The following is a 23,235-nucleotide window of genomic DNA, read 5'->3' as shown; positions in this document are numbered from 1 at the left end:
CGGACATTCTGCCATGGCCGCCAGAACTCCTGGAGCCAGTTCCTGGGCTGGGCCGAATACGCCCAGAATTCACTGCGGCAACCATCCACCGGCCTCACACCATTCCAGTGCGTCCTCGGGTTCCAGCCACCTCTATTCCCCTGGAATGGTGAACCATCTGAGGTCCCCGCAGTGGATCACTGGTTCCGGGAGAGCGAGAGGGTCTGGGACGAGGCCCATCACCACCTACAGAGGGCAGTCCGCAGACAGAAGACCCAAGCGGATCGGAGGAGGACTGCGGCTCCTGAATTCAGGCCAGGTGACCAGGTTTGGCTGTCTACCCGAGATATCCGTCTGCGGCTGCCCTCCAAAAAGTTAAGTCCCAGGTTTGTTGGTCCCTTCCAAGTCCTGGAACAGGTAAACCCGGTCACATACAAACTCCAACTCCCTCCGGAATACCGTATCCATCCTACATTCCACGTCTCCCTCCTAAAACCATTTCACCCACCTCTCACTTCCTCCACAGAGCCTGGCCATGAAGAGGAACCTCCTCCCCCCCTGATGCTGGATGAGGGCGCCGTCTATTCCGTCCGAGAGATCCTCCGGTCCCGTCGTCGTGGTGGTCTCCTCGAATATCTGGTAGATTGGGAAGGGTATGGACCTGAAGAGAGGTCATGGGTCCCAAGAGAAGACATCCTCGATCCCACGCTCACCGAGGAGTTCCACACAAATCACCCGGAGTTTCCTGCACCTAGGGGACGAGGGAGACCACCACGGCGCAGAAGACTTCGGCCCTCAGGAGCGGGCCCTGGGGAGGGGGGTAGTGTCACGGATTGGCCAGGCTCCACACCCTCTGTCACGCCCAGATCACCGTCACCTGAGTTTTGATCACCATCACCTGCACGCCATCATCACCGCCACGTATAAATCAGCACGCCACACACCACTCACTGTCCGGGCTCGTTCCCACGAAAGCGGACTGTAGTGTCTCTCTTCCCAAGAGTTTCGCTATCAAATCGTTACCTGAAATTACTTACCTGAATTCTGTCTCGTTCCAGTTTTCCAAGTTTCCAGTCTTCCAAGTTCCAGTCTTCCTAGTCCCAGTCTTCCAAGTTCCAGTCTTCCGAATCGCCATCTCCAAGTTTACCAGCGTCAGCTCTAAGTGGTGTGTGCCATAAGTCTGTGTCCACTCCGTCCACGGGATCGGCCATTCAATCCCCCCTGCACGAATCCTGCAAGAAAGAATACATCCCGATTCAATACCCGGCTCATTCAACTCCCATCCTCTCAACGTCTGCCATACTCACCAGTCTCAGGGTCTTCTCACATCTCCGGCATTGCTGCGTTCAATAAACATATATATCTGTTGCACTTACCTTGCTGTCCTGTCTGCTTCCTAACAATAGTTGTAATAAACTGTTATGTAAAACAATTTAACATAAAAAAAATCAACAGTGAAATATCCAAGGGCCCAGCAGCTCTTTGATGGTGCTATAGGGAATTGAATGCACAAATTGCTGACGCTATCCTCTCTGAAGCTATGATTATAAAAAAAAAAAAAAAAATTGCTGTTAAGATCTATTAAACAAAACATACATTCAATGTTAAAGCTTTTTGGCAGTGTTTAGATCTGACATTTTATATAATATATATTCCAAACACACTACTCACTAGTGGCAGCGATGTAATCAACCCGAAGTGATCGTCTGGAGGTTTGTCCTAGGAGTCACACACACACACACACACACACACATAATACAGTCATACTGTGCTAGGAGAATATGCACTGTTTAAACTTTCAGGTCACTCATAAAGTACAAATAGATGTTTAAAACAGATGCTAATCATTACCCTTTTTCTGTTTTTAGAATGTAAATATGACTATCCAGATTTTTTACCTCAGGTCAGATTTTGACCTATGGGTCAAGTTCTGGGTTTGAATTTAAACAATGGATTTTTTTTTCATACACATATTGCACAAAAACTTCAGAGATTAAGGAGTATTTTAAACTAGTTCCTACCAGCAACAGTTTTTCTCCAGCACTTAACAAATACAACTGTGATGACAGCTGTCACAAACATAAACACCAGCACACAGGAAACTATTAACAAAATGGATGGTCCATGAAAGTTTTGTTCTGAATCTGATGCGAAGAACAAAATAAAGAGAGCAATTAATAAAGAGCTGCAATGAACACTCAACAAGAGTACAATTCTATAGTGACAAAGTCAATGTCTACCAATGAATTGCCCTCATTTATAAACTTAATTATTTTTTCCCTCTTTACCAAATGTAATATTGAGTTTATTGTCCAGGTTGAGGTGAACTGCTGTACAGTTGTAGTTGTGTTTGCATTCCTCTGCTGAGATCTCCATACTCTTCCTCATTTGATACATTCCTTCTCCATTGGGCAGCAGGTCTCCTCCTGTGATTCGATGGTCCTCCACGAGTTGTTCATCTCTGAGGAGGGACAGGTTGATGTGACGTGGATAAAAACCAGTGGCCAGACAGGTAACTTGTTCCCCTCCAGAGTTTTTAAGTGTCTTCCTAAGGAGTGTGACTCTAGGTGCCACTGAAAAAACAACAGGCATGACTAATTGTGAGAACTCAATTAGGTTCAACAGCCATTAATGTCAATTTAGTAAGGATCCATCTGCATTGCATAAAGTGTTTGTCTGCAAAAAATCTAAGGATATCTCACCTTTTCTCAACACACCATTCTCCTCGATTTGAAGGTGCCTTTGTAAGTGTTTAATGCAAATCCCATGCACAACATTTTCAATTTCAAACTTAAAATGAGTATTTGCAGACAAGAATGATGTCTGTTCTTTTGTAATCAGCCACTTGTTTTATTTCATATTAAAGATCCATTTGTCATAATCCTGACTATTGAATCCATCCCTTAATTGAAGCCTCCCTGGTTTGTCATTATCCAACAGTTCACAGCCAGCAATTGTCTGGAAAATTTGTAAACCTTAAAAAAGACAAAATTTATATTTAGTGTAAGAAGAAATCGTCTCGGGTTACGTATGTAACCTAGTTCCCTGAGGGAACGAGACGCCGTGTCTAGAAACGCTATGGGGAACGCCATTGGCGGGCCGCACTCTGAATCATGTCTTACAACCAATGAAATGACGGGAGTGACGTCACAGGCGCGGTGACGTCATCGACCAGGAAGTATAAAGCACGTGCGTTTGAAGCCCGCGGCAGCTCTTAGGAATGAAGCGAGCGCCGCAGGGTGCGGGAATTATGGTTCGAGACGCGGCGTCTCGTTCCCTCAGGGAACTAGGTTACATACGTAACCCGAGACGTTCCCTTCCGGGAACTCGAGCCGCGTCTAGAAACGCTATGGGGAACGAGACTACCAACGCCCCCATAATTTCCAAACCCTGCGCTGTGTCTTCTAAACAGGATGGAAAGAAAAGAGCCCTTGTCTAGCCTTCCGCGGACAAAAGAGGCCCCGTAGTCCTCGGCCCTCAGGCACACGAGGAAAGGTAGTCTTCCTCTGTCTGGTCGCCAGCCAGAGCGAGAGGTACTCGGCGGCCCTCAGGCACACGCAGAGTCTTAGTCCGTTGTCTGGAAATAGCCAGCACAAGAGGGACTGCAATAACCACTGTCTGTACGGACAGGTGGGAAGTGGTCCTCGGTCCTCGGACCCACGAGGATGGTATGATTGACCTCAAGAGTATTCCTCGGCCCTCGGGCTCACGAGGAAAGGGTAGTCCTTTGTCTGGGGTTCTGCCAGAACAAGAGGGACTCCAGAGCTCGGCCTGGTGCTCCGCCAGGACGCGAGAAACAAGCCTTTGTCTAGCCTTGTGCGGACAACAAGGCACTGCAATCCCCGGCCCTCGGGCACACGGGGAGGACAGTATGGGCCTCTGTCTGGTAGCCAGCCAGTGCAAGAGGCACTCCTCGGCCCTTGGGCAGACGAGGAGTCTTAGTCCTTGGTCTGGGAAGGCCAGAAACCAGAGGGACCGAATTACACTCGGTCTGGTGGATTTGCCAGAACACGAGGAAGATAAACCATTGTCTAGTATTCTACGGACAAGAGGGTGATAAGGATCCTCGGCCCTCAGGCTCACGAGGATAGGGTTCTCAACCTTTGCTTGACATTGATAGGTGCAGAGGGAAAAAAGGACCTCAGCCAGGTGGTCCGCCTCTGTCTGGTCGCCAGCCAGAGCGAGAGGTACTCCTCGGCCCTCGGGCTCACGAGGAGAGGGTAGTCCTTTGTCTGGGGTTCTGCCAGAACAAGAGGGACTCAAGGGCTCGGCCTGGTGCTCCGCCAGGACGCGAGAAGATAAGCCTTTGTCTAGCCTTATGCGGACAACAGGGCGCTGCAATCCCCGGCCCTCGGGCACACGGGGGGGACAGCATGGGCCTCTGCCTGGTAGCCAGCCAGTGCATGAGGCACTCCTCGGCCTTATTTGAAGGCAGACGAGGAGTCTTAGTTCGTGGTCTGGAGAAAGCCAGAAACCAGAGGGACCGAATTACACCCGGTCTGGGAAATTTGCCAGAACGCGAGGGAAATGGACCATTGTCTAGCATTCCGCGGACAAGAGGGTTGTATGATCCTCGGCTCTCGAGCACACGAGGATAAGAGCAGACCTTCTACTTGGCTTACATACTTAGTTGCAAGATCGTAAGCCCTAGAGAGATACTCCTCGGCCCTCGGGCACTCGAGGAGTCTTAATCCTTTGTCTGGGGATACGCCAGAGCAAGAGGGACTGATTAAGCTCTGCCTGGTGGACCTACCAGGGCTTGAGAGAAAGGACCTTTGTCTAGTTTTCTACGGACAGAAGGTGACATGATCCCCGGCCCTCAGGCCCACGGGGAATAGCAGTCCCTGTCTGGAATTGGCCAGCACAGGGGGAACTAGCAGAGTAGTGTGATCCTCGGCCCGCGGGCCCACGAGGATCCTGGAACCACTCCTCGGCCCTCAGGCACACGAGGAGGGTGTGGCGAGTAACGACTTCTCTTCTTTTAACTAAAAGAATGCGCCTTGAGAAGTCTCTTCCTGGCTAGGGAGATGGCTGATATTAGGTGGCTTACTGACTAGAGTCCAGAACGAGGGAGCCTGGAGTGGCTCTGAGGTCGATTTGGTAAAACCTGACAAACGTCAGGGGCGAAGACCAACCCGCAGCATTGCAGATGTCCTGGATGGGGACACCTGCCGTCAGAGCTTTCGAGGCAGAGAGGCCTCGAGTAGAGTGAGCCTTGACTCCGATCGGCGATGGGAGACCAGAAGACTCGTAAGCGGTAGATATGGCATCAATGATCCATCTACTGATAGTGGTTTTAGCAGCTGGGTGGCCCTTCTTTGGGGGGCCATGGCAGACAAACAGCTGTTCTGATTTACGCCACAGGGCAGCTCTGTGGACGTACGCATCTAATGCTCTGACTGGGCACATGCAATTGAACTTCCTGTGATCTGGCTCCAGGAACGGAGGAGGATAGAACGCTTGCAGCGTGATAGGCTGAGGTGCTAGGGACGGGACCTTCGGTACGTACCCAACTCTAGGGTAGAGAAAAGCTTTGGCCATACCAGGGGCAAAGTCTAAATGAGAAGGGGCCACTGAAAGGGCCTGAAGGTCCCCTACTCTCTTCAGAGAGGTAAGGGCTATCAGGAGCGCTGTCTTAATGGTAAGCACGCGGTCTGATATCTCCTCTATGGGCTCGAATGGAGGCTTGCATAGAGCTTCTAGCACGACAGCCAGGTCCCACGTGGGGACCCTTGGTTGCACTCGAGGCCTCAACCTGAGTGCACCGCGGAGGAAACGAATGACCAGGGGGTTTTTGCCCACTGAGAGGCCACCGAGAGGGGCGTGGAAGGCAGATATAGCCGCCACGTACACCTTCAGGGTGGAGTGAGCTAGCCCTGCGGAAAGGCGAGTTTGTAGGAACTCCAGAACTGTACCTACTGGGCAGTTGACTGGGTCGAAGCGGTGTTCATAACACCATCTAGCAAACAGGTTCCACTTAAGGCCATAAAGTTTCCTCGTAGAGGGAGCTCTGGATTGGAGAAGGGTCTCAACAACCTCGGTTGAGAGACCGGCTCCTATGAGTTGTGCCCCCTCAGGGGCCACACCCATAACTTCCACCTCTCTGGGTGGGGGTGGCAAACTGCGCCCCCAGCCTGAGACAGGAGGTCCTTCCTGACGGGGATCTCCCATGGAGAGCCGTCGAGGAGGGAGACTAGGTTCGGAAACCATACTTGGGCCGGCCAATACGGGGCTATTAGCAGCAGCCGTACTTGGAACCGGCGCACTCTTTCCAGAACTCCGGGGAGCAGAGCGATCGGGGGAAAGGCGTACAGACGAAGCCTCGGCCACGTCTGTACCATAGCGTCCAGTCCGAGAGGAGCTGGAGGAACTAGAGAGTACCAGAGGGGACATTGCGATGTCTCTCGAGTCGCGAAGAGGTCCACCTGAGCCTGGCCAAATTTTCTCCAAATCTGCTTCACTACTGCTGGGTGAAGCATCCATTCCCCGGGCCTCGGCCCCTGCCTCGACAGGACGTCTGCTCCCACATTCAGATGTCCAGGAATGTGGACTGCTCTCAGGGAGAGAAGCTTTCCTTGAGACCACAGGAGGATCCGGTACGCCAGCTTGAACAAGGGGCGTGAGCGGGTCCCTCCTTGATGGTTTATATAATACACTACCGCAGTGCTGTCTGTACGGACCAACACGTGGCGGTTTCTTAGGTCTGGAAGGAAACACTTCAGGGCCTGGAACACAGCTAACATCTCTAGGCGATTTATGTGCCATGAGAGAAGATGAGGGCTCCACAGGCCTTGGGCTGAGCGGCCACTCATGACCGCTCCCCATCCAGTGAGGGATGCGTCCGTCGCTAGTGTGACACGGCGACACGGAGTTCCCAGAACTGGACCCTGAGAGAGGAACCAGGGTTTCTTCCACATAGCCAAGGCACGTAGGCAGCGCCGCGTGACCTTGATCTTGCGAAACGGGTTTCCCCTCGGGGAGAACCCCCTGGTTTTGAGCCACCACTGTAGTGGTCTCATGTGCAGCAGTCCAAAAGGTATCACGTTGGATGCGGCTGCCATAAGACCTAACAGTACTTGGAACTGTTTGACAGTGAGTGACTGGCCTAGCTTGACCGCATTTACTGCAGTAAGGATCGACTCGATCCGAGCAGGTGACATTCGTGCCTGCATCGTGGTCGAATCCCACACCACGCCTAAGTAAGTGGTCCTCTGTAGTGGAGAAAGTACACTTTTCTTGGCGTTGAGTCTCAACCCTAGATCTTTCATATGAGCGAGAACGACACCTCGATGTTGAACCGCTAACTGCTCTGAGCTGGCTAGGATGAGCCAGTCGTCTATGTAGTTGAGTATGCGGATGCCCTGGAGTCGCAGAGGAGCCAGAGCAGCATCCACACACTTTGTGAAAGTACGGGGAGAGAGAGCTAGGCCGAAAGGAAGTACCCTGTATTGGTAAGCTTCGCCCCTGAAAGCGAACCTGAGGAACTTCCTGTGCTGAGGAAGGATGGAGACGTGAAAGTATGCGTCTTTTAGATCTATCGTGACAAACCAGTCCTCGGACCTGATTTGTGACACTACTTGCTTGATAGTTAGCATTTTGAACTTCAGTTTCTTTACTGAGCGGTTCAATTGCCTGAGATCTAAAATGGGCCGGAGCCCTCCATCCTTCTTGGGAACTATGAAGTACCGGCTGTAGAACCCGGATTCTCTGTCTTGAGGAGGGACCACCTCGATGGCCTCCTTCCTTAAAAGAGTTTCTACTTCTTGTTCCATTACCAGACCCTGCTCGGGGTTTACTAGAGTTGGGAATACCCCGTTGAAAGGTGGCGGCTTGGCGCCGAACTGAATGCAGTAACCCTTCTCTACAGTCTGCAGGACCCATGAGGAGACATTCGGCAGTAGTTTCCACGCTGCAAGAAAATCTACTAAGGGAACCAGCCTCTCGAGGCTGGCTTCTGGATTTGTTTGAGGGACTAGTTCGGGGACCTGTAACAGCGTACTGGCAGGAAACTCCTGAACTAGCTTCTTCTTCTCCTCCGTAGGGGTTGCGAACTTCCTAGGGCCGCTACGTTTCCGGGCGGAACAGCTAGAAATTGATGTTCGCGGGAGATTGCCGCGCCCTGAAACACTGGCAGAGTTAGCTGACAAATCTCCTGAGGGCCCCCGAGGGGGCTCGGTAACCACAAACTGTGGCGCCGAATAAACCCCCTCGAGAGGGGCTGCCCTCAATGACCCTGGTGCCTGACCGTCAGGGCCGTTTGGCCGAGGACCTCTTAGACTGGAGGACGACCCTCAGGTCGGCCCTCTTGTTAGAGGCCCCCGGCCTAGAGCGTTGCCGGCCCCGTCCTCTAGGACGAACCGGAGGAGCGCGGGCGGCAACGCTCTGTTTCTGTGCCTCTCTGTGTGAGGAGCTCGTTGACGGCTGAGGCTGCTCCCGTCCAGCAGCCTCAGAGGAGTAAACGCGGCGAGGGAGGTACGTCCTGAACGCCGCTGCCTGCTTCCTGGCCTCCTGGTGCCTGGCGACAACTGTGTCCACCGAGGCACCGAAGAGGCCGGAGCTTGGCTCTATGGGGGCGTCCAGGAGTGTTGCCCTGTCCTTGTCTTTTAGTGCGGACAGGGACAACCAGAGATGCCTCTCCGCGGCCACCAGGGCTGCCATAGACCGACCCACAGCACGGGCGGTCTCCCTGGTGGCGCGGAGGGCGAGGTCTGCTGTGCGCCGCATCTCTGAGATGTTAACCTCCTCGCCGTCGCTAAACTCCTTCAGCAGGTCAGCCTGGTAAGCCTGAAGGATGGCCATGGTGTGTAAACATGAACCAGCCTGACCTGCTGCCGTATATGCCTTGCCCACCATGATGGAAGTAGACTTTAGTGGCTTGGTGGGCAAGGACGGAGCCTTCAAGGACGATGCCGAACCGGGTGCCAGATAGCCCGCGAGCGTCTGTTCTACCCGTGGCATCGCCTTATAACCGTACTCCTCCGTACCCCCCACGTTAGCATAACTCTCAGTGGGGTTATAGAGACGGAAGGAGTACGGCTTCCCCCAGGATCTTGAGATCTCTTTGTGCAGATCTGGGAAGAATGGAAGGCTCCGTTTGGGAGATGCTGACTTCGTCCGCAGGAAGCGATCATCTAGCTTGCTTCCATGCGGCTCATGATGTTGTTCTGCGGGCCATGAGATGTTTAATTTGGCTACCGCATTGGTCAGCACCTCCACGAGCTCCTCGTACTGAGGCGAACGGGGTGGCTGTGGTGTGTCCTCCAGGCTCTCCATATCAACCTCCTCGGAGGAAGATATGTGAAGCTCTGGGATCTCTTCTTGGAGGGAAGAGGCCGCAGTGCGGGCTTCCTCATCCAATAGGAGATCGCTCGCGCCGCTGAGTGAGGGAGGAGATAGGGGATCACCCGTCTCCAAACCCTCCAGCAGATCGGGCTGCGAGCCCCACGAGTGGCGCAACCGCTCCGCCTCGGCGGCAGCGGGGCCAGACCCGCGAGGCACGCTGGTGAAAGCCCCCTCCTCGAAGAGGGCTTTCCGGGAACGGAGCACCCGCAGCGGCAGGCGTTCACACTGCGGACAGTCAGCCTTTTCGAGGGCTGACTGTGCGTGCTCCGGTCCCAAACACACCACACATAGACCGTGTGTATCCCCACCAACAATGAAGCGTTGGCAGGGAGGAACACACGGTCTATGTCTTCTAACAGCCACCAAACTTTTCTTTTCTTTTAAAGGTTGTTTTGAAGCCATTTTACTCAAAAGAAATGCGTGCAAACTGGCACAATAAACAGCAAAATGGCAGACAGACAGACACAGAGCGCTCTCGCTGAATGACAAAAGCTGCCGCGGGCTTCAAACGCACGTGCTTTATACTTCCTGGTCGATGACGTCACCGCGCCTGTGACGTCACTCCCGTCATTTCATTGGTTGTAAGACATGATTCAGAGTGCGGCCCGCCAATGGCGTTCCCCATAGCGTTTCTAGACGCGGCTCGAGTTCCCGGAAGGGAACTGGTCACATTTAAGATCCTCTCAGTAAATTTTTAGACTAATAAGTAATAGTACTTTACACTCAGATAATATGACAGCTCATTAGTAAACAAATCAAAATAGATATAAATATAAAGCGCAAGACCGTCTGTGATATCAGTTTTCTAAAATATTATGCTAAGAGTGGTACTAACGGTTTAGAATAGTACTGACCATCTGTTAAATTAAAGATATTCTTTGCACTGGTTGTTTTATCTCTCATGCTGGTATACAGATTCTGAAAAATGTAATCTATATCACTCTGGTCTTCTTTATTGTTCTCTGAATTTGTGTTTCTGTGATGGACAATTTTCCATAACAGAGTCAATGTACATCAGTTGCATATCATCCAGCATCACAACAGCACTGAACTCAGGAAATAGGGTCTGTCCTGTTAAATGTGTTGCAGACACCATCAGTGAATGAGAACCTGTGGATACAACAGAAGGAATACAGTATAAATTACACAGTAACTTTTCAGACTACAGCTGATAGACCTGCCCTGCCACCACTACGCAGATGTGTTTGAAAATTCAGAGATCACTGTGCTTATCAAGAAATGTTTGTTTATTTATAAATATATAAAGACATCTATGTACACTACTGGTCAAAGGAATAATTATAGGGGTAAATTGAGGAATCAAAATTTTCTTGATCTTTTGACATACAAGATGTCATTGTACAATAAAAATATCCTGTAAGTTTCAACTCTAAACGTCTGTTAGTCCAAAAAATAAATAAATAAAAAAACATTTAAAAAAAACTTCAAAAATGATTTGTTTCATAATATTTAATCTCAGCATGAGATTAGACTGATCGTCTCATCATTTATTTTGTTTTGTGAAAACCTGTATTTCAACCGAAAATCATGCGGTGATTTTACTACTTTTACTATGTTAAAACAATAGACATTGACCTACCCTGCTCATGTGGTACTTTTCATTTATTTATTTATTTATTTATTTGTATTTTTTTTTTTTTTTGCATCTTTAAATCTGATTATAAAAATCCTGTAGGCAGGTAGCTTTGCACACTGCAAGCATCTAGAATGATTTTGATCAGCATTTTAGTGTTCATGGTGGGGGACTTTCTCAACTTACAGTTTGTTTTACAGTAGGCTTTGCATACATATGTGCACCCCTCGAAAGCCTGAAAACACAGAGCCCCCCAAATAACAAATCCCAATTTACCCCTGCCTACACCACCTTAGTTATTGTTTTATAGGTGATATCTATTCCAATCAGACATTGGTGGGTAATATTAGTGTAAAAAATCCTATTTGCACTTTAAACAGACACTATCTGTACTTGGAACTATTTGCGTTGGCGATATAAAGCAAATTAGAAAATATTGTTTTTAAAAGAAAATCAGTTTTTCAGTTGTTTTTGAATTGCATAAACAATTACATTTGCCAGGGTCGGGCCCCACAGAGAAAATTGCAGTTGGCCCCTGTCAAGCTCTGGGCTCTATGCACTGTCACCACCAACTCCCACTAGCGAAGCCCTTGAATACATGGCTCCAAATTGCATCATGTTTTCATGTGTTTCACTTTCATAGAGGTGCTTGCAGCAGTGTGAAATAGGCCTACTTTTGTATCGACAATAGTCAGTTAGGCCTGGTCTACTATATATTTTAGAGTAGACTACCATTTCATCCCAAAACCTAGAAATGACATATTATCTGATTGTGCATAAACGACTATCTTAAAGGAAAATAACTGTAATCACCTTACCTGCTTTGGCGACTGGAAAGCATGTCAACAAATACACACAAAACAACATTTTATGAGTAAAATAACCTTTTTGCTTTTAAATAACAGTTGTTGCAGATCACATCTTGTTTTGTTTTTCTACCTCTTATCTAGACTACTTTCGGATTAAACTAGATCTGCCTGTTCAGCTGGTTCATATTTTACCAGGAGTGTTTTTCCACGCCAGCTAACCCCTCAGATGATTTCATTGGTCAGTTAAATCTCTCAAATCTCTCTCTCTCTCTCTCTCTCTCTCTCTCTCTCTCTCTCTCTCCTTAGCTCTCTCTGAAATTCTCTGAGAAGGCAAATTTACATTTGAAAGAGTAAAATATTTTAATTTTAAAAGTATGTAGCTTCGCCTACGACTTTTGCAATAATCTCAATGTCTTCAGTATTCTATACAAATATTACCTGATGCATCAACCTATATATAATTATAGAAACAGAGAGACAACTCCGAGTTCATGATGTTCCTTATGGTTATCCAGCAGCACCATCTAGTGATCAACAAGCGACCTAACACATAAGAACACTCTTGGTCTTTCTTTTAGCACTGATGTTTTGACTTTTACGCGCTATACTTCCTGTGGATACTATTTTGTCACAGAGTGACTACACAACCTATTGGATGATGACAGTGGGGGAAAAAAATATTGAAAGCTACTGACATGTTATTGGAGCGGCATATTCATCTACGCACGCTTACTGTTCGCTGAAATGGAGGGATTCTTAAGAATTACACTCATCGGTGTCTGTGTGCTTTACATTAACGCCCAAAGTAAGTATACAAATATAAAACGATTTTCTAATTTCTCATTAACAGATCTTGTAACATACATAAATGGTAAAAGGGGTAACTATATATATATATATATATATATATATATATATATATATATATATATCTGTTTATGTGGTATGTGGGTAGCTTATATGAACTTTTTATAGAAGTCAGAATGGACAGTATCTACATGTAGCTGAAACTGGTATATGCTTTTAATTATTATTTACATACTGTAAACGGCTGCCGTTAAACTTGTATATATACATACATCCTCGTATCTCTGACTACATGTAGGCCTATATATAAAATAGAATTACACAGTATACCCTAAAATGTAATAATGCTAATAATATTAATCTGATTTGTGGAAATGTTTTAGATTATCATGAATTTGGGTTGATCGAAGCATGCGGTGACTCGGATCAAGAAGACTTCATTATCAAATTTGATGATGAACATATAGGACATGTAGACTTCAAAGAGCAGAGACAAATCATCACATTACCTGACTTTGTAGGCCAAGTTGAGCTTCCTTCACTGTATGAGGATGCTAAAAAAGGAGTATCTATTTGCAGAACCTTCCTTAATGTTCTTAATGAGGTGTACATCAATTCATCTGAACCACTTGGTAAGAGATAAAACAGGCATTAAAATGTTTTATTGGAATGTTTGAAATGTAATAATTTATATTTTTTTATCTTTTCTAGAACCCCCCTGGAGCTCAATTTATCCCAAAAATGATCCACAGTCGAATGTCATGAACACCCTGATCTGTCATGTGACTGGATTCTTCCTTCCACCTGTCAGAGTCTTGTGAACCAAGAACAATGTGAATGTGACAGATGAATCAACTCTCAGCAGATATTACCCCAACAAAGATGGGACAATGAATGTATTTTCTCGACTGAGCTTCATTCCAGACGAAGGAGACATTTACAGCTGTTCTGTGGAGCACAAAGCCCTTCAGCAACCACAAACCAGAACATGGGGTAGGTTTGTATTGTAATTATTATTCACATTTAATCCCTTTTAAAACACATTATGAATTTCACAAATATTTGTGTCTGTGTGTGCAGATGTAGAGATAAAGAAGCCCAGCATTGGTCCATCAGTGCTCTGTGGAGTTGGTCTGGCTCTTGGGCTCCTGGGTCTCGCCACTGGAGTCTTTTTTATTGCCAAAGGAAACTGATACAAAAAACTGACAACTGATGTAATTTTTTATTTGAGTTCTCATTTGAAGTTGCATAAGTTGCACAAAAGATTTAACAAGTTGATTTTGTTAATTTATGTTTTCAAGACTATGTAATATGTAATACACAGCAGATATGTTACACCTGAAATAATGTATAGCTGTACGTCTTCATAAGACATGATATAATATTCTGCTGTTGCATGTATGGTGACTTTTAAATGATATATACAGTTGCATTATATTCTCCTCTTATATTATATATTTTTTAACTCTACCTAGTTTGAAAGCAGTTCAAGTAGTACAAGTTTAATATTTAGACTTATGGAACTATGGAAAGGGACTTGTGACAAATATGTTAATATCCTTTTTATTTTTCTCAAATAAAAGTGCAACTGAATAAAAAAATTCTGACTGTTGAGATTTATATTTAAACCAACTGCAACTTGCACTGTGACTGTGCAGTTAAAAAGGCGAATATACTGTCACTGCTTTATTTATCATGTAGTGTAAAACCACAACAGTTTAGAGGTTTCTCTGAGTAATCTATAGTCTTTCGCATTATAAGTGACTTTAGAGAATAATCAAACAAGTGAATAGAAAGTGTTCAGTCCAACAATGGTATAAGAAATTCGATAATATTATATGTGTGACAGACTGGAAATGTGATAGTGAAAGATAAGACTATTATAATAATCTTCTTTCTCTCTCGGCTTACTCCCTTCTAATCAGGGGTCGCCACAGCAGAGTGATCCGCACAGCCGATTTGGCACGTTTTACGCCGGATGCCTATTATAATAATAGACACCCCTAAATATATTAATTTTTTGGTTGTTTCCTCTTAGTGCATAGTTAGTAGGCATGCTGATTTCATCCATATAGCAACGAGGTCAACCCTGCCCTTACTCTTGGCTTTAGACTTCTCTCTATTCCTTAGTAAAAGTTTGTCTCAGCAGCTTTGTTAATAGGTTTTAAGAGAAAACTTTAGCTAAAAAATTTTACTGCTATTTAGGAGAACACTTAGTAGTAAGATAAAAACTCAATATGGCGCAGACCGATAGGCCCTTAACTCAGTTTGCTACCAATCACAACATTCTCTACATGGTGCAGATGATTGGTTTCTGTTGTATCAGCAGCCAATGAGCTTGCTGCTTTACATTTAAATACTTGGTCATGGTTTGCTGCAGCTTTTGCAGTGCGTTTTTAGAAAATCTCCATCTGTATCAATCTGTTATGAGTGTTTGTCTTAGATGTGAATTTAAGTAGGTGCATTACACTAGAGTGATGAGGAAATTACGCTCTGGCCAAAGGACGAAACCAGAACGCTGCAGATTCAAGTGTGTGTTTGCCTCATCATTTCTTACAGGTATGTAAAATCAGTTTTATAGACCAAAACTCATCGATATTAAAACTTAAAAAGTTCATAAATGTTCAGAGATGACGTTTGTACTGAAAAAGTGGTTGTTGAGTTTTAAAAGGATTACACGATTCAGTCGATGTAATTTCATGTTAAGTATACAGAATTTAAAATTAATGGCACTGTTACAAATTAGAAGTGTACTGTAAGTAAGAGAGGTGAAACAATCTTACTATATTCCTTGTGCAATCTTGATCAATTAAGACTGTTGATTCACATTCATTGTTTATTCAATCAAAGTGATGTGTGTTGTGGCATTGTAGTGATTCTGATTTGTCTTTGTATAGAATTTCACTAGATCTAAAATAGACTAAATGAAACAGTAAAGACAAATTTAAGTGTTGAGTGAACACTTCAATGTTTAGTTGTATCCAGATGTTTATTGTACAACCAGAGAGAAATGTTCAAATGTATTACATTTTGCAGACTTAAGAGACATACATTTAAAGGCTGTGAATTGAATTGTCCAGGAAGCATGACCTGTGAAGGAATATTGGTAAAGGGTTAGTTCACCCAAAAATGTATATTACCCCCCGGGACATCCAAGATGTAGGTGATTTTGTGTCTTCAGCAGAACACAAACAAAGATTTTTAACTCAAACTGTTGCGGTCTGTTAGGCATATAATGGCAGTGGATGGGCACCAAACCTTTGAAAGTAAAAAAAAAAAAAAACATGCACAGAAAAATCCAAATTACACCCTACTACGCCAGACTACACCATACTATGCCAGAGCGCGTACACATGTAATGTGCCTGATGCTGAGCACGCGCTCAGGACAGATGGACATTGCTGTGTATCAGAGGTAAATAATGATATAAATACTGTTCAGTTTCTCACAAAAAACGATCGTTTCGTGTCTTAGGACATCAATGTATCGTCACGAGCCGCAGGGTGTAATTTGGATTTGTCTGTGCATGTTTTTGTTTTTTTTACTTTTAAAGGTTTGGTGCCCATTCACTGCCATTTTATGCCTAATAGACTGCAACGGTTTGAATTAAAAATCTTTGTTTGTGTTCTACTGAAGAAACAAAGTCACCTACATCTTGGATGCCCTGGGGGTAAGCAGATAAACATCAAATTTTCATTTTTGGGTGAATTAACCCTTTAATATTTATGAATTCAAAAGTGTTAAACTTGAGGAAAAAGCCATTAAAGAAAGTGCCAGAACGCTGAAGATTCACCTGAATGAATCAATATGAATGCAATAAAATTAGACATATTTACTGTAATCAAATAGTATATTAAAGAAACACATGGTTTTGGTCTGATACATTGATGGTTTGTAATTAAGAGAGTCCATTTTTATTGACAGAATGTCCTCGAAGAATAAAAATTCACACACACTGTCTTGTTAATAATGCATATAATGCTTTTTTTTTTCTCTCGAAAAAGAGTAATCAAACAGCTCTCCATCAGCAAAAAGCAAAGGTTATGAAGTATTGGGGCAAGAACAGAAACATTCCACAATTTAGACATTTATATTTCTGAAACTTTTTTTTAGTGTGAGGGTGACTTGAAATAACTTGTGTGTCCTCAGTTGGAGAAACCCTAATAACAAAACTATTAGACTGAAATGAATGAACAATAGCTATTAAACCCCAGTAAACTTTCATTTCCCTTTTTTCAGTTCAGCTATTGTGAAATTTTCCCCGTGTAAGTTATTTGATCACATTGTTTTGTGTGTCAGACAGAAGCTTGATTTTCCAGTTTGATGAGTTGAGATGCCAAACTGGGCTGGCATTAGTTAATACATTTATTGTAACTGCAGTCAGGTTCTTTCCATCTCGATGCTAGTGAAACAACGCTGAATGCACAATGCAGTATGATCGTGTGATACACCTGGCCTTCTTGTTGCCTACTTTGTTTGAAACAGGTAAGATATATTCTGTTTTAATTAATGATGAAATGGTTCTACATTGAATTTTTGTTTACTTTAATAAGAAAATCTTTATACTAAAAATGAATTTAAATGTGTTTTTTTTTTTTTTTTTTTTTTACTCAAAGTTCAACAGACTGTATCAGAACATATTGTATGATCACTGAACTGTCTAATGGTTACTTGCTTGTTTTTTTATATATATATATAGTTCATGGACATTATGGATTTCTTCTAACTCTCTGCCGTGTACTTGGTTCTCTACAAAATGTTGAGCTTATATACTCACTCAATTATGACAAAACAGAACTGTTGAGATTCAACAGTACTGAGAATAAAGTTGTTGCTTACACTGAATATGCAATGAAATGGGCAGAAGATTTCAATAAAAAACCTGAGTGGCTACGCAAGGAGGCTGAAAAGTCTATTGCCGACTGCAAGCGCTATGGGCAGCTATTACTCTTTGTAGTAGATAAAACAGGTGAGATGCATTTAACACTAAAAACTTTTTTAAAAACAACATGAATCAGTTCAAAACACAAAATGAATCTTATGTCTACAGTAAAGCCAGAAGTCATGGTCTGGTCAGTAAGACAAGTCAGTGGTAACAGTCCAGCCATGTTGATCTGCAGTGCCTATGACTTTTACCCCAAACTCATCAAACTGACATGGATGAGAGATGATAAAGAGGTGACAGCTGATGTGACGTCCACTGAGGAGCTGGCTAATGGAGACTGGTACTACCAGATCCACTCCCACCTGGAATACTTCCCCCAACCTGGAGAGAAGATCTCCTGCGTGGTGGAGCACGCCAGCTCTCATAAACCCATGATCTATGATTTGGGTAAGAACAGAGCTGTCACTGCAAAATATGACCACAAAAACCAAACTAAAGTTTCTACTATATACTTGCTCCCTTATTGTTTTCATCTTAACAATAGCTGAAGTCACACAGCACTACAAAGACTCTGGAAACAACCAGATTCCTACAAAAGATATTAGTTTGAAGATATTACAGAAGATATGCAGAAGAAGTACAGGAAATATTGCTTATTATTTTCCGGCAAACTATTTTGTTTGTTACACAGCCTAAACTCACTGGTGCTTCTGAGCATAGTCATAGTAATAATATAATTCCTACAATCAGATCATGATAAAACCACATAAAACACATGCATATATGTAACAACAAATATACATAAGTAAATACATCAAACAAAGTGTTTATTGGGAATTCCTATTTTAGGTTTAAAACACTGACACTCTCAAGGAACTCATTTGGTTGTTGGTTATCAATAGCAATTTTATCTCAAGGCATCTTCAAGGCTATTTTAGTGATAGATTTATGTGCATTGCATAACAAACCATAGGATATTTTAGCACAATTTTATTTTATTTTGCAGATCCATCTCTATCAGAGTCTGACAGGAATAAGATCATAACAGGTGCTGCAGGTGTGGTGTTGGGGGTGATTATGGCAGTAGGAGGAGTACTGATCTACTATAGAAGAAAAAAAGGTTAGTGTGCAGACACACTCACATACAACATTTCAAATAAATAATTAAATAAATGTAATTGGGAATTAGAGATCTCATTGTTTCTTTATTTTACGTAGTAAAATGCTCTTGACTGTGATGCAATTCCATTTATAGCACATGTCATATCAGCTGTAAGTCGAGACATCAGATGCTCTGAACCTCTGCAGACACTCAGCGGCACTGAAGAGTGGTAGAAATACACTGCCTGGCCAAAAAAAAGGTTATTATTTAGACTTAAGTAAGTAAATACTGAATTTTGTAGGCTGAATTTTGTCCAAACAAATATTGGAGTGTGCAACTTTTCTTTTAAAAAAGGCAGTCTAAAGTAAACTCCAGCACATTACAAAGACCTTTAATGAGTGTGTTGGCCAGTCCTTCACAGTTTGATTCTGATGAATCCTGACATTGTCATCCTGGAATATGCACATGGGTACATCTTCCAACATGGTTGTTGGAAATGAAAAGCTGTGCACTGCATCAGTTAGGGTTAAAGGAGAAGTTCACTTTCAAAACAAAACTTGTTCAAAACTATGGTGCCCGTGAGTTTGAACTTCTAAAATGTTTAAATGCAGCTTCAAAGGGCTCTAAATTGGTTAATTTCTTTGAAAAAAAAAAAAAAAAAAAAAAAGACAAATTCTATACATTTTTATCTCAAATGCTCATCTTGTCTAGCTCTGCATAAAGTTTGTGTATTCTGGTTCATGACACTTAGGGTATGTCGAAAAACTTCAAGAAAAAAAAAAGGTAAAACAGCGATGGATGATTTTGAAGTTGGAGGAGAAAATGAGATGGGAGTTTTTCGTCATACCCTAACTGTATTGATCCTGAATGCACAAAATTCACACAGAGCTAGACAAGACAAGCATTTAAGGTTAAAAAGTATACAAATTGCACATTTAAAAAAAAAAAAAAAACATAACAGATTGTTTCGCTAAATAAAACCCTTCTTGCTCGGCTGGGATCGTTTAGAGCCCTTTGAAGCTGCATTTAAACTGCATTTTGGAAGTTAAACTCACAGGCACCATTAAAGTCCACTATATGGAGAAAAATCCTAAAATGTTTGCCTCAAAAAAACATAATTTATTTATGACTGAAGAAAGAAAGACATCTTGGATGACAAGGGGGGGGGGGGGGGGGTTAATTATCTGTACATTTTTGTTCTGGAAGTGAACTTCTCCTTTTACAACATCGCAGAAACATATTAATCATAATCACTGCAATAATCCAGTTCTAAGTATTTGCTTAATTAAATCCAGACAGCAACTGTATTAAATGTATATATATTAGTGGTGGGCCGTTATCGGCGTTAACGTGCTGCGTTAACGTGAGACTCTTATCGGGCGATAAAAAAAATATCGCCGTTAATCTATTCTCAAAGTTGGGTTGGGAGCTGGGTCTAAACTACGCAAGATATGATGACTTTCACCTTGATATTTGAGCACGGATGACGTATACCTAGTCGAATTGCGCTGTAGGGGGCGAGAACGAGTCTTCAACTTCTGTGAAATTGCCACATCAAACGAGACGTGCTGACAATGATGCAGTTATGAAGCCGCTTCAGGGCAGGTGCGTTGCTAGACCCTTTTTACTGGGGCACGTGAGTTATAATTTACTTTGATAATCCCGAAATAAAGACATTAAACTATATGCAACAACTGAATTGACGCTTCTAAAAGCAACGCAGTTTAACCCAAGACTATGCACGCAGATATCCATGCCGGTGCGCGTCTGTGCAGCACGCGCACGTCGTGCAGCATTTTGCGCAGAAGTACTTGGTTACACAAGTTTGTATAGGTAATTATGTTGTAAATGCAATTGTCAAGCAGTTTGTGATGCATTTTGGAAACAGGAGATGAGCGCCTGATCTAATGCGCCACCTGGCCCGTTCTCGAATACTTACTTTTAGTCATCATTTGGGTAGCACACATATTCTGAATGCCTTCAGCAGAATTCAAATTAGCCATTTTAATCTAGATTAATCTAGATTAATTCCAAGATTTAATCTAGATTAATCTAGATTAAAAAAATTAATCTATGCCCACCCCTAATATATATATATATTTTTTTTTAAACAGAAAGAGGTTTCTCTTTGTATGGTTTGGTGTGTGTGTATGTGTTTATGTATGTATGTATGTATGTATGTATACATACTTTCAGGTATTTTTTTGTTGTAAATACATTGTAAATATAAAATTGTTTTTATTAGCAACCATGGTTTACCAACAAGGAAATTACAGTGGAAATGTTTTTTGCACACAACAGAGAAATGAGTGTTATGACAATAAATTAATTTATATTAAAGGTGTCAGGAACTGAGAAATCAAAATTCTCTTGCTGTTTTCACATATAAGAGGTCACTGTACTATAAAAACATCCAGTTTTAGAACTCAAAACATTCTCTGTAGTCTAAAAACAGCTGATATTGAAGCCAATGTGCCAAAACAACAGGATGTGGAATGTGCCACTTTATGGTATGGCAAAACACCGCCTCCGCAAATGAAGATCAATACCTTCTTCTACATCACCGCCTGTTTAGCCACGCCCAGAAATTTGTGCATGCAGTTTATGACCCCCTTAAAGGAGTAGTTCACTTTCAGAACAACAATTTACAGATAATTTACTCACGCCCTTGTCATCCAAGATATTTACGTCTTTTTTTCTTCAGTCGTCAAGAAATTATATTTTTTGAGATAAACATATCTGGAAATTTCTCCATATAATGGACTTAAATGGTGCCCCGATTTTTGAATCTTCAAAATGCAGTTTAAATGCAGTTTAAATGCAGCTTCAAATGGCTGTAAACGATCCCAGCCAACGAAGAAGTTTCTTTTGTACTTAAACGTTCGGTCATTTTCTTAGAAAAAATATATTTTTACATACCTTTTAAGCACTGAAACTCGTCCAGCACTAGGGCTTGTAGTGCGCGTTCTCGACTCCACGTACTACGTCCACTCTGCTCTGTAACGCAGCTAATGCTTGAAGCAGTCCCATCACCTGACTCGCCGATTGTTTGTAACAGTGGAACAGATGTGGTCCAGTCGTGACAGCACTGAGATTCCTGCTCCACTGGAAATGGCTGGCATTTTCCACACTTGCACCACCATCTCGTCTCGTTTGAACGTGGTTTGCCGAGGCTTGTGTCACCGCCGCGGCCGTTGCTGTTTTCTCTCTCTGACAGAGTTCATCGTTTGTGTATTCCGACTCAAAAAGGTAGGAAACGGTGATAAACTCCATCCCATGTGCTCCTCCTACAGTCGTCACATATAAGATCAAACTGGAGTTGTTCAAATATATTAATTTTTCATTCCAGAGCAATTCAAAAATAACTGGTTTTACTATCTCAAACGTGACATATTCTCTGGGTTTGAGCGCACTGAATAGCATTATAATGTAGATAAAATTTGGAGATGATTAGTGCGCAATAATAAAACAATAACACTAAAAATAAAATGAAAATACTGTATATTCCGAGTATTTCTCCAATGTGACCAGTCGCAGGAAGATTACGATTACTCATCTCATGACTGTCTCAACACCGACCACGCTTACAAACGGCTCACTTTCATAATGTTTCACAGCAAAACAGAATATTACACATATGGTAGGTTATCATCTAATGTTAAATAACTTATCTTAACTGAGAATCTGGCCAAGGCTTATGTTACTGCTGAAGAAATACTCTGAATACAGTGTTTTGACGTTATTTTTCATAGTGCCATCTTTATTGTTTTAATTATTTCCCAATGTACTGTTATCATAAAGACTTTTTGAACACAGATATTGCTCTTTAATGTGATGTTGTTTGTATGTCATTCTTGCATTTTTTTAAGTAAAAAAACTCATCTGTCTCTCAATGTGGATAGTGTATAAACGCAGCATGCCTGTGCGTTCATGAGATATGCATCAGAATATCATGACAACATTTTTCCTCATTTCATCATACCCGATTAATGATGGGAAACTGTGGTTAATGTGTTTTGATGAGACATCTATGATGAACTGTTAATTAATCACAACAAATAAACCCGTGCTAAGGGTACTGACATTCATTCAGGCTACAGCGGAAGTTATTTTACACAACTATTTAAAGCTTCCGTTTTTCGAACGTGGAGTGTGAAAAAGGCCCATGACCGAACATTTCGGTTGACAAGACCCTTCTTCGTCGGCTGGGATCGTTTACAGCCATTTGAAGCTGCATTTAAACGGCATTTTGAAGATTCAAAAATCGGGGCACCATTTAAGTCCATTATATGGAGGAATTTCCAGAAATGTTTATCTCAAAAAACATAATTTCTTGACGACTGAAGAAAAAAAGACATAAACATCTTGGATGACAAGGGGGTAAGTACATTAGCTATCTGTAAATTGTTGTATCTTAAAAATAAATTCCTGATCTTTGTCATGCATACAGGAATGTTTTTTACATTTTGTTCTAACTAAACTAAAAATAAAATTAAAACGAGCGAGAAAAGAAGCACAGAATAGCAATAGATGATTGATATGATTTCATAATTTGCTGATCATTCATTCAGATAATCTTATACTGTTGCATGTAGTGTGGTGGCTGTTTAATTCTATACATAGTAACTGTGTTATGGGTCATGAAAATGACATGCTGTAATAAATGTAAGATTATAGACTTGGAACTAGGAAAGGGACTCATGACATATCAATCTCT

At 42.9% G+C, this 23,235-nt stretch overlaps 1 protein-coding gene and 2 pseudogenes across 1 annotated transcript; 2 read left to right on the top strand and 1 right to left on the bottom strand.

Moving 5' to 3' along the window:
- Positions 1 to 2,244: 2,244 nt before the first annotated feature.
- On the bottom strand, positions 2,245 to 9,252 carry LOC141348531 (major histocompatibility complex class I-related gene protein-like; annotated as a pseudogene).
- Positions 9,253 to 12,420: 3,168 nt separating this feature from the next.
- Positions 12,421 to 14,020, top strand: LOC141348707 (H-2 class II histocompatibility antigen, A-U alpha chain-like; annotated as a pseudogene).
- A 1,031-nt stretch (positions 14,021 to 15,051) lies between these two features.
- Positions 15,052 to 18,895, top strand: LOC141348906 (H-2 class II histocompatibility antigen, E-S beta chain). Its single transcript, XM_073853218.1, has 6 exons — positions 15,052 to 15,090; positions 16,938 to 17,016; positions 17,231 to 17,500; positions 17,582 to 17,863; positions 18,423 to 18,536; positions 18,672 to 18,895. The coding sequence occupies exons 2-6, from the start codon at positions 16,959 to 16,961 to the stop codon at positions 18,749 to 18,751; spliced, it is 804 nt and encodes a 267-aa protein (XP_073709319.1). The 5' UTR covers positions 15,052 to 15,090; positions 16,938 to 16,958; the 3' UTR covers positions 18,752 to 18,895.
- Positions 18,896 to 23,235: the final 4,340 nt, after the last annotated feature.

The sequence above is a fragment of the Garra rufa genome, chromosome 13, assembly GCF_049309525.1.
Source record: "Garra rufa chromosome 13, GarRuf1.0, whole genome shotgun sequence".
NCBI lineage: Eukaryota > Metazoa > Chordata > Actinopteri > Cypriniformes > Cyprinidae > Garra > Garra rufa.
This window is presented reverse-complemented; position numbering and strand designations above follow the sequence as displayed.

Excerpts from the sequence above, each read along its gene's own strand:
- LOC141348906 (XM_073853218.1), top strand. The coding sequence starts at position 16,959 with ATGCAGTATGATCGTGTGATACACCTGGCCTTCTTGTTGCCTACTTTG. Across the intron at positions 17,864-18,422 it reads ACCCATGATCTATGATTTGG|ATCCATCTCTATCAGAGTCT; the intron begins GTAAGAACAGAG and ends TTTATTTTGCAG. Across the intron at positions 18,537-18,671 it reads CTACTATAGAAGAAAAAAAG|CACATGTCATATCAGCTGTA; the intron begins GTTAGTGTGCAG and ends TTCCATTTATAG.